General features: G+C 30.6%; 1 protein-coding gene across 2 annotated transcripts in view; it reads right to left on the bottom strand.

Moving 5' to 3' along the window:
* Window positions 1-11,635: 11,635 nt before the first annotated feature.
* The window catches only part of LOC142325310 (sodium channel and clathrin linker 1-like), a 42,199-nt gene continuing 41,896 nt past the window's right edge, over window positions 11,636-11,938 (bottom strand). Inside the window, exon 10 of one of the 2 annotated variants that reach the window (XM_075366892.1) lies at window positions 11,636-11,909. In XM_075366892.1, coding sequence (XP_075223007.1) covers window positions 11,789-11,909 — 121 coding nt within the window. In that variant the 3' untranslated portion in view covers window positions 11,636-11,788. The remainder of the gene's footprint in view (window positions 11,910-11,938) is intronic. The other variant, XM_075366893.1, reaches the window with a different exon arrangement.

Raw genomic sequence — 11,938 nt, 5'->3', positions numbered from 1 at the left:
GAAAGATATAATAATTTCAAATACTACTAATAAATGAAAATGTTGAGTAAATACGGTTTCTTGCAGTATTTACTCAACTGCACTCAACAGTTGCCATTTATTAGCTTTTAGTTTGTTCTATTTGTATCTAGCATGGGCGTAACCACGGTGGGACAAGATGGATTATGGCTTCCCTGTCTCATTTAGTCAAACGAAAACTATAGGTCAATATCAATAGGTTATAATAGTATTGCACAGCAAGAAAGCATGTTTGAATCGTGTCGGGAGCACTCTCTGGTGAACGATTGGGGGGGTAACTGGTAGTTTAAGGTCTGGTTGGTACGTGGTAAAAGAAGATACCTGCGGTAAAAAATGTTTTACTGATTTTCAAAAAGCTGTAACTTTGTGAAAAGTTATTGTATGGAGATGATGAAAAAAATATTTTTAAGCTTGGAGTTTCTAGTTGAGAGTCCATTCAGAAGCTTAGTTAGAATTCTTAGTTGCTTTAATTTTTTGGGGAAGTGTAGTAGTAGTTATTTTCTTTTTGGGAGACAGAAGAGGAAGAAATCCGATAAAAACAGCAGTGAAAGTGATAGCAGCAGAGAAGAGAAATCAAAGCAAATGTTGGTGAAAAATCAAGTGGATCTTCACTACCATTTGGTACTGGTGTACAGGAACAAATGAATTTTGATAATGATGTGGGTTACTGGCTTGGATGTTCGTTTAGTATGGCATCTCAAAAAATGGAAGTTTGGAAGTTTTAAAAAACTGTTGGTCACCAACTTCAAGTTACGACTTAGCTAAGGATGCTGTGCAATTAAAAAGAAAATTCAAATACAGCTGGTTGGCGGATTATGCTCCTTGGCTGACATACGTCAAGAAAATTAAAGGGCGCGTTGTGCATTTACTGTGTGTTGTTTTCACCAACTAATGTGCATGGTGTTTTGGGCTTTTTCATAGTGAGGCCCTTTACTCACTATAAAGACATGCATGAACTCGCGAAATCTCACACGTCATTGCACTGGCACAAATCAATGGCCACAGCAGCAACATGTTTTGTTGAAAATATACCCGTTGATGTACAGCTGATTTCTGTCCATCAACAAGAAAATTGTTGCATCAATAATTTTGACTATTGTTTTGTGGTACACATGACCTACCTTTGAGAGGCAAAGAAAATCATGAAGGTGTTTTTGACGTCTTGATCAAACTCAAAATTGGCGCTGGTGACCACATTTTAAAAGAGGTCATAGAAAAAGGTGCAAAAAATGCCATTTACTTGTCGCCACATTTTCAAAATGAAATAATTGTGCTATGTGGTGATGTCATTAGAGACGACATCACTACTGATGTAAAGAAAGAATGTGCTTACAGTATCCTGGCAGATGAGAGCAGCAACATATTAGGGAAAGAGCAACTTTCCATTGGGGTTAGAGTTTTTGATGAAGAAAAGATGATGGTTCATAAGGAATTTCTAGGTTTTGTAGAGTTGATTGAAATGGATGCAAAATCAGTAGCATCTGCAATTAACAACTTTGTAGAAAAGGTAGGCCATGATCCAGAAAAGTGCATTACACAAGGATACAATGGTTATTCCAGTATGACAGGAAAGGATGGTAGTGTCTAGAAAATTATTTGAGAAACGTGAATGAGAGCGTTATACTTTCACTGTGCTAATTACAAACTGAACTTAGTTAAAAACAACTTAAACGAAATAGCAGTGATAGTGATATGAAATACAGTCTCCACAATTAAAGAATAAATAATATTCTTCTGAAAATCAGCCCTTTGTCGAAAATGAATACCAAATACACCAACGTCCTGTGAAACCCGTTGGTCTCAAAAATATAAAAGTATCGCTACATTAAAGAAACATTGTGTGCAAATCGTTATGGCGCTTGAAAAACTATCAACAGACAGTAACAATGCAATGAGAAAAACTGCTTTTCAAATGTATTACGCTGCTACAAAACCAGAATTCATTGTTGGTGTTTGTCTTTCCGCAAACATGGTTAGCTGGTTCAGAGGGCAATGATGTAGAACATTCAAGATGTCCGGATGAGGCCTGCAGCAAAGGCTAAAGCTGAGTTTATAAATCACTGATGTCTACTGAGGCATTTACATCAGTGGCATCCCAACGAAGCCTGGCTTATTACCGTGGGATGTAAAAAATCTGAGAAATGTCCCCTATCTGGTTGGGGTGTTAGTGTTTGTCTCATGGCAAAATATTCGACACTCCTGCAACCGGTGGTAAATGCTCTTCAGTCAACAAATAAGGACTTACTTCAATGTGCAAATCACATAAAAAAAATCACAGACGTAATGAGAAAACATTGTGGAAATGCAGTTGTTGAAAGTGAAAGTATTATAGCAGAGGCTGAAACAATCGCTCAGCATCTTGGGACAGATTTCAATATGCCACAAGTCATAAATCAGCGGAAACATTGTGCGAATCCATTAATAATGTCTTTGGAACAGTGTTTTTCTAAGCGGAACTTGTCCGCATTCTCATTGCTTACGTTGCACCTTCATATAATGCTTGATATGACATGAGGATTTTTTAAAACAACCTACAAGGTTTTGTAGTTACAATTTGAATGATTTTCTCGGTGAAGCTGAACTTTGGTACAGTCAATAGAAAGGAAAAAATGTGCCATATGCCAATCTGAAGTAAATAGAACTAGCTTCACTAGTTAAAGAAACCCAATTGTTCTACCCATCCATAAAACGGGCGCTTACTTATATTATTTGCTCAGCCCTGCACAACATACACTATCAAAAACTTCTTCAGCACCTTACACAGGGTAAAAACTTGATTACGATCATCAATGACAGAAAATCTGCTTGTCGGTATTTATATGATGATTGTGTATGAAAAGAGGGTTCTGGAAGCTAAAAATAGATTTGAGAAAGAAATTTTGTCAAAATTTAGCCAGAACTCTCATAGGCTAGTGCTGAAATAAGATTTAGATAGGTTCGAATAGCATTGCAAATAATTACTGCGTTTTCAAATGTTCAAATAAAACACCATTTTTTAACAAAAAACATTATCTTATTTTTGACCTCGCTGGAGAAAATCCTGGCTATGCCTATATGATACCTGATCTCGATTAAAATACTTAATCCTGAACTTGTACAGCACTGGACAAGTTGTAAAATTGTTTACAACTTCTTATCTTATATTACACAAAGATCAAAGCTTGGAGGTTTGAGTGTAAGTAAAGTAGCTTTGCTCTGACTTTAAAACAACAGTTTATTAAATTACAATGTTCTTCACTGTATGTCTAATCATTATTTAATTCTACTTCCTTAAACACTGAATGACTGCAACTAATTGGTTAGCATTACTTTATAATCAGAATAATATTTTGTTAATCCTAAAACCACTTCTACTTTAAAATCTGGGTATTGTAGATAATACAAAGATCATTGCAATCTTCCTCAAATTTGCAAGAAATTCTTCAATTTTCTTAATTTTCCGAGAAATTGTTCAATTTTTCTTGGACTTGCAAGAAATTCTACAATTTCTCTTTAATTTGCGAAACAGTCTATAATTTTTTTTTGAATTTGCGAGAAACTCTTGCTAACACTATAGCTAAGTATTTACTCACTACCTCAATTTTCTGATTAACATATACAAATTGATTTAGAGTGTGGTTGAAATTTTATTGAGTTGGTTCATTTAATATATTCACTGTGTGTATAATATTAAATGTTGTTTAATATTATACACACAATTTAATATTAATTACTTTTAGGTACATGGTGGTGTAGCCTCATCAATTACATTTCTGTAAAATGTTGATTATTTATTGCTTTTATGTATTCACTTTATTTTTTATTGAACCTACAACCTGTTTTACCATGTAAAATAATTGTGTAATCAGAAAAGATCGGTTTATACGTTCCAATGGCATTTTGTTTGGTGGTTGTTTGATTTTTTTTTGTTGTGATTTACTTTGTTTTTGTTTGTTCTGACAGCTATAACTTATCCAGATTTTGACATATTAATAAAGATAAAATGAACGTACATTAGATGAATGTAATAATATTATCATATTTCATAGCAGGAGATATGGGTACTTAGCATTGTTTTTTAAATTCTAAGTAAAAATTCTTCTCTAAGAAATGAAAAATATTACGAATATAGTGTGTGAATATTATGAATGCAATATTATCAGAACCCTTCTGCTATGCAACTTTAAGATCTTTTATGCACAGATGCAGTATTTATACATCACAGATTTTGGTATTTATTTTAAAATTGTAACAGTTTAATTTTAAAAACTGGTGGTAAATATTTAAGATAATCTGTTAATGGAGTATTATTAAGTATTACTAACTTCAAATAAATCTCCAGCAGGAAGCAAGTAAGTACTTTCCCCCAACACTTTTTAAAGATTTTTTATTAAAAAATGCAATACATAGATGAATGATGAAATAAAGTTAAATATTATTCACAACAAAATGATAAACAAAATTTCAAGAACAATTACAAAGTTCAATTACAAAGCTCAATTGAAAAACATAACAACATTAACAGATTAATTATATATTAACACTCATAACATTTTAATAACAGTGTAATCATCTTGGCAACAACATACGTTGATATGGACAATGTTTTCCAGTGTAAAAGTTATTTGATTTTGACATGAAAGTTATTTGATATGTGAGCCACTCTCACATGTTCATTGGCCCCAGTGCTACGCTGGTGGGGTTCAAATGTAAAAACTAGTTTATGATACATACCTACCAACCTTCAGTCAGATATTACGTTACCATTGAGTGAAAAATATGGATTCAATTCCTAACCAAGAGTGAAGCTTATATAATCTTTCTTAACCTGTGGTATTATGCTTTTTCATACCATACTTTGCATTCTGTGTTTACCAAGCATATTTTGTATATAACGGTCGACAATGTTTCGGTTTTAAGATTATGTATTTTTAAAATAAAAAATCACTATCAAAATAAACACACAATACTGTATGGCAATGATAACAAAATATGATGGGTGTAATTAGAATAAAAGAGCTACCAGAACAAACATTTACTTTTTAAAATAAGTCATTCATACAGTCATGGTGATAATCCCAAAAAATGTTATAAATCTGAAAAGTTGTTATAGTTTTTGTGTAAAAGAAAATAAATGTTATTACACGGTTAAACATAATATTGTTTCCTAATATGTGAGTGATACTTAATTTTAATCTATTTTGTGATGTTGAAAACAAATGTGCACTCAGAATCTTTCTCACCGGCAATATTTGAAAAATGTTTAAATTGTAACTAAAAGGATTTTTTTCATTTTTCAATGTATAGTTAGCATTTTAAGCTTCTATATTGCATATTGTTAGCTCATTTTTTATTGTTAAACTTTGTTAATAAAATGAGTAAGCTATAAATAAACAAAACTAGACAAAGAATTAAATCATATCATAGACATCATATCTAATATTGAAGTGTCACCCTTCATGGACAAGATTAATCATGTGTGTGCAGGTCAAATATGTCGCTGAAAACACAGCAGTGTTGTTTGTATTAAGCACTGGATTTAGGAATGAATTAATTTTGATCAGTGTTATTGCTGTAAGTTTGTTAATGCAGTGTCATGATGCCTCAAAATTGTGTAAATGATGTGAATGCCTATTGTTATGTATGTGGTTAGTTTACCGTAATATCATATAGAAAAATCATTATACATTTAATAAAAAAAGCATATCATTTGTACTTTTAGTGTAAAATTGGTGATCAGGATTAGATGTGGGGTATACCTCATATAGTATCTGCTAATTGTTCTGTATATTTAAGAGGATGGCTAAAAGATTTTGAGGTTTGGTGTACCTATGGTTAAGCGTGAACCAAAGAATAATGTAAACAATTGTTACCTTTGTTTAAAGAGTGTGTTTGGCATTTGTAAAACATCTAAACATATGGTAAAGTATCCTTAATTGCAATCTGGAATCAGGCTGTACATCACAGTGAAATTATTCCAGTTCCTCAACCACCTGTGAATGTATGTTTCAGAAGCAACAATGAAGAATCAGGCAGTACTAAAAAAAAACAACAATGATTTTCATTTCCAATTATCTTCCAATAAGTGAAATCTTATATCACAAGGTGAATTGAATGACCTGGTAAGTAATATAAATTTATCAATAAATGAAGCTGCACTGTTATGATCAAGACGGCATAGTTGGAATTTACTTCAAAAATATATAAAAATTCCCATCTTTCGAAGCTGACAAAAAGAACTTTCTCAGTACTTTATTGAAGAATATAATTTGGTTTATTGCACAGATATTGATGAGCTTATGACCCTAGGATACCAATCGCTTATGGTAATAATTTTAAAGAGACATACGATGTGATGAAGACGTTTTTGAAAAATAAATTATAAAAAACATAATTGTGTCACTTTCAAATCATATGTGGTGATTTGAAAGTTGTAATTATTTGTTAGGCAAGCATTTAGGCTATACTAAGTGCATGTGTTTTCTATGCAAAATGGGACAGCCGAGCTAGGAATAAACATTATGTTACCAAAGAAAAGAGGAAATGAGAACTTTACTTCAAATGGGATTAATAATATTATTATTCATGAGCTTTAACTTGTAACCAAAAATATATTTTTACCCCTTTCACACATCAAGCTAGGGCTAATGAAAAATTCTGTAAAACCAATGAAGAACAATAGTCCCGGATTTTTGGACATCAGGCAGAATTTAACGAATGTGAGTGAAGAAGAAATTAAAGAAATTAATTGTTACTCCACAAATAAGAGCGTTGGTAAAAGATGATATTTTTAAACTAATGTTAAATAATGTAGAATGTGCAAAGTGGGCTACGTTTAAAGACATTTGGAAAATGTTTTTCAGCAAACAAAAATCCAACAATTGCCACGATGTTGTTAAACAACTTCTTACTTCATACAGAACTGCGGGATGTTAATACGTTTTTGAAAATACATTGCCTTCACTCACACCTGGATCTTTACTTGGAAAACCTCAGAGATATAAATGACGAACATGGTAAATGTTTCCACAAAGACATTACGGTGAAGAAAAGCCGCAATTAAAGAAAATGTAATACTATCATGCTAGCCGATCACGGTTGGTCATTGATACAAGAAATGCCTGAGGCTATTTATAAAAGAAAGGCTTCTGTAATATCATTCTAACACAGGAACTGCCAAGCGAATTTTTAATTTTTATAAACTGTAACTATAATTTCTGTTAATTTCTTTGAAGCGTAAATTTTTTTAAACTGAGGGTGATAGAAAAATTGTATTTGCAGATCTGTAATGTCCACAAAAACCAATTCAAGAAATAGTATCACACAAAGCGAAACATAAAAAATTTCATTTTTTGTCCTAACAGTAAAATTAAATCAATGACAACACATATTCTCGCTTCAATATCGCCAAGTACACTTAATATTGACCACCATCAAAAAATACTTCAGTAACTACACAGTCAGAACAGATAAGCCAATAAAAATTAAAACAATGACAAACCAAATTCGCAGAATTTACTTAACATTGACCGCTTTCAAAGTTTAATTCAGTAGCTACCCAATCAGAAGAGGAAAACCGATAATAATTAAACCAATGACAACACACACTCACCCTTTAATATCAAAGAATACACTTAACACTGACCATACATAGATTATTTCAGTAACTAACTACCCAATCAGAAGTGGAAAGCCAATAAAAAAAACCAATGAAAACACATTCACCATTCAAAATCCCAGATTATTTCAATAACTCTCTTATCAGTTAATCATTACAGAAAAGCTGATAAAAACACTGAACAATTTTTTTCCTAACATGCAATATGTTTTTTTAATTGGTATTTTGATATTGCAAACAAATATGAACTCAGAATTTATCTATCATATACAATTATTTTAAAATTTTTTACAAAGAATTTTTTTCATTATTTAACGTATAGTTAGCATTTTAAATTCCTATATTGTATTATGTTAGCTCATTTTTTATTGTTTAACTTTGTTAACAAAATTTTTAAGCTATTAGTAAACAATAGTTGACAAAGAATTAAATCTCATGATAGTCATATATTATGACTTCGTACTTAATGCAGGAGAATGAGCCTTCATGGACAAGATTGCCTGTGCAGCTCAAAACATGTAGCTGAAAAAAGCATGTTGATTGTATTAAAAGCACTGGATTTAGGAATGAAATAATTCAGCGTCAAGTCACTCTTAAGTTAGTTAGTGCAGTAACATAATGCCTCGAAATTGTGTAAATGATGTTGATGCCTATTGTATGTACATGGTGAGTTTACCGTAAAATCAAACAATAATATCATTTTACCTATAATAAAAAAAGCATATCATTTTTACTTTTAGTGTAAAATTTGTATATGTATAAGAAGTAAACTTTTCATATAGTATGCACTAATTGTTCTCTATATTAAAGAGGATGGCTGAAAAGTACACAGAAGGCTTTGACATTTTGTGTACCTATTGTGTAGCTTGAACCAAAGGATCATGTAAGCAATTGTTATTTTTGTTTAACAAGTGTGTCTGGAATTTCTACAAATTCTAAACATACTGTAAAATATCCTTCATTGCAATCTATAATCAGACCTCTTCATCACTCCATTTCTCCATTTCTGGGCTAACTGTAAGTATATGTTTCGAAAGCAGAGATGAAGAATCAGGAAGTACTGAAGAAGATATCAATGATTTTTATTTTCAATTATCTTCCAATAAGCAAAATCTTACATCACAATATGAATAAAATGACTTGGTAATAATTTAAATTTATCAAAAATTAAGCTAAACTGTTATGATCAATAATGCAAAATTGTAATTTACTTCAAAAAAATACAAAAATTTGTGGCTTTCGAACCTGACAAAAAGAACGTTCTCAGTATTTTATTGATGAATAGTTTAGTTCATTGCACAGATATTGATAAGCTTACTTACTTCATAAACTTGAGGACTGGTGTCTTTTCATACATACGTCCCAGTATTATTTCAAAGTGGGTCTACTACTGAACAGTAACAAATATCTTTCAATACCAATCACTTATGGTAATAATTTGAACTAGACATATGATGTGATGAAAGACAAAATTCTTCATTAATCTTAGTTTGATATGTAATGGAGGTAGATACACATTTTTATGATTACATAATGGGTCATATGTTTTAAGATTTTTCTGTTCAGGAATGATTGAATGAGTGATTCACATTTAGGCATTTTTTTCTTTCCTAATGAAATGTTTTTTCTGTCCCTACTATCCCATTCACAAAAAAAACAATACTTTGTGTAACAAAGCTGCAGACCAAGAATACGTGCAATTACCTTCAAATCACTACAAATATTCTATTCATACACTGTATTATGAAGCTTTTCCAATATAAATTTAAAGTTTTCATATGTTACTTTCATACTAGCAGAGTGAAACATGTGCACTGATAGGAATTTATTGCCATTATGCAGAAGCACAGCTTTTAAACTATCTTTAAAGGAATGATCAAGCTTGTCTGCAAATCTGAAGATACATATTATTTGAAAATACAATGAACAAGTGCTATTCTGTTGGATTATGTTCATTACAAAGTAACCGTAAAAGAAGAAATATCATTACAAAACACCAAGCCATTTTCTTCAGAAAAATAGTCTTTAAATTCAGAATGACGATTACGGTAAGTACTTATCTTTGTATTCTTTTGAAGAAGATTCCATCCTTTTAGCCAGGAAGTAAGCTTTTCAGTCAATAGGTGCTTTTACTTAACAATGGAAAAATGGACGAAAAAACATTTTAAAATATTTAAAAAAATAAAAATAACAAAAAACTGTGGGTGACAGAGAAATTCTGAATACACATTTTAAAACAGGATAAAAAACTGCAGTAAGTACACCTACTGGTACTCATTAGACAAATATCATGTAGACCAGTGTTATCGGAGCACACACTGTCCTTGATGGTGCGATGACTGATTTACATCTAATTAAACTAGCAAACAAAGAAAAGAAAATTAACATATGTTGGTACAATGGGAAAAAACAGAAAAAGAATTCCACCAGAATTTCTTCCTGAGAAAAAGGAGTAGTTGGTTCTAGCATTTATGGATGGTCTCATTCTTCTTTCTTTTATCAAAGTGATCAGAAACAGTAACTTTATTGTTATCAATGCACCACTCGGAATACTTTGACAAAAAGACTGTTAAGCCAGAAATGATTTCATATTATAATCCAACTAAATCAGGCGTTAATACACTTGACCTCAACTGTTCAAATTGTTGCACAAGAAGATGGCCATTAGCCAGCCATATTCTGTCACATTATATCACTGAGCTAAGTAAACAACAGTATTTTGTATGTTTCTAATACACACAAACACAGCAAGGCAATTTGATTTTATGAAAAAATTAGCCATAAGTTTGACCAAAAACCACATGGGAAAATGACTACAGATTCCAAATTTGCGATTTGATCTGAAAAATATAATTTCTAATTCACTGGGGCAAACAGAAGTTTAAAAACAAATTGTAAAGATCTAACAAATTAGATAAAAGGAAAACCTGTCATTACTGTCCGTACATGAAAAAGCAAATGACTGCTTATAAGTGTGTTTTGTGTGAAGTTTCTAACTGTCTATAGTGTTCAAAAAACTGTACATTAAATATGTAAATAAACTTTACACAATGTAAACTTCACTGTAACGTATCAAAATTATCATAAAGATTAATTTTTTGCTTTCATATTTTCCTAATTCTAAATGTTGTATTATTTTATTCAGTTATTTATAAAAACACTTCATTTTAACATACTTGAAAATAATTCACTATTGAATATCATTAATTTTGTGTTTGGATTAATTATTTATTATTTCGCTTACTTAGTGTTTTACATTTTCTTCAATAAAATTACATTTATATTTCATTTTTATTTTTTCTTAAAATCATTTAAAAAATCAAAAAAAGCTAATTTAGTTGGGAAAAACATAAAAAAATCAACAAAAGGGAAACAAAATGTCAGTACCTGCCTCGTAGACTGTGGTTTCAGATAATATGGTAACAACAGATGTTTCCAGTTGAAGGTTAACTTATTCTTTCTGTACTTAGTCTACTAGGCAACAGATAAACAAAAGTAAATATTTCACAAAGAGGTATATTAAATTAATACTGAGAGTTCATTAATGGTTTTCATTTTTAGGCTAATTTCCACAATACCTCTATTCTAACTTTGCTAAACAACCTAGCAAAAATAAGCAAACGGCACAAATTTATAAAAAATTATATATGTTAAGGATAAAACTTTTTTTTGTTTTAAATCAAAACAATAGAGTATGAGTATAAAAATACAAAAAATTATAAAGTACACATACTAATTGCACAAAATTTATTGTCATGATACAATCAGCATAGCTAGGCAAAGCTAGTGTTCGTTCCTTTATTAACAAATAAGTTATCTTTTGGGGTGGCTGTATTTACAAATGTCGTTAAGTGTAGTCAATGTGTGAATTTCATATATTATGCCAACTGTATTCTTGTAATTTACAGTGAGTTTTATTTCTATTATTTTGTAGTATTACTTTATTACATGTTATTTTTTATCTTCCTCATTAAAATTTATGAACAAGTACAACAATGTGTTTATAAATAAATGGCTAACATAATTTGTGTACAAAATAATTTTAATTTATTCATAGATTAAAATTGCACAATATAAAAACATACCACAACGCACAATACAATGTTTTTTTAAATAATTTGACAACTCAAGTATCAATGTAAATTTACATGAATGAATATAAAATTAACTATTTCACTTCTCACTATCAAAATTAAAAGGATTAATACAAGTTTCTTTTAATTCTTCTTCACTGGAATCATCAGGTATAGTTTTACTATCAGTAAAAGAATCACCATCATTAATTTTATCAAACCTGAAATATTACAATTTAATTAATAATTT

Source organism: Lycorma delicatula, chromosome 5, assembly GCF_047948215.1.
Source record: "Lycorma delicatula isolate Av1 chromosome 5, ASM4794821v1, whole genome shotgun sequence".
Lineage (NCBI taxonomy): Eukaryota > Metazoa > Arthropoda > Insecta > Hemiptera > Fulgoridae > Lycorma > Lycorma delicatula.
Note: the sequence above shows the minus strand (reverse complement) of the source record. Positions and strands in the feature narration are given on the sequence as shown.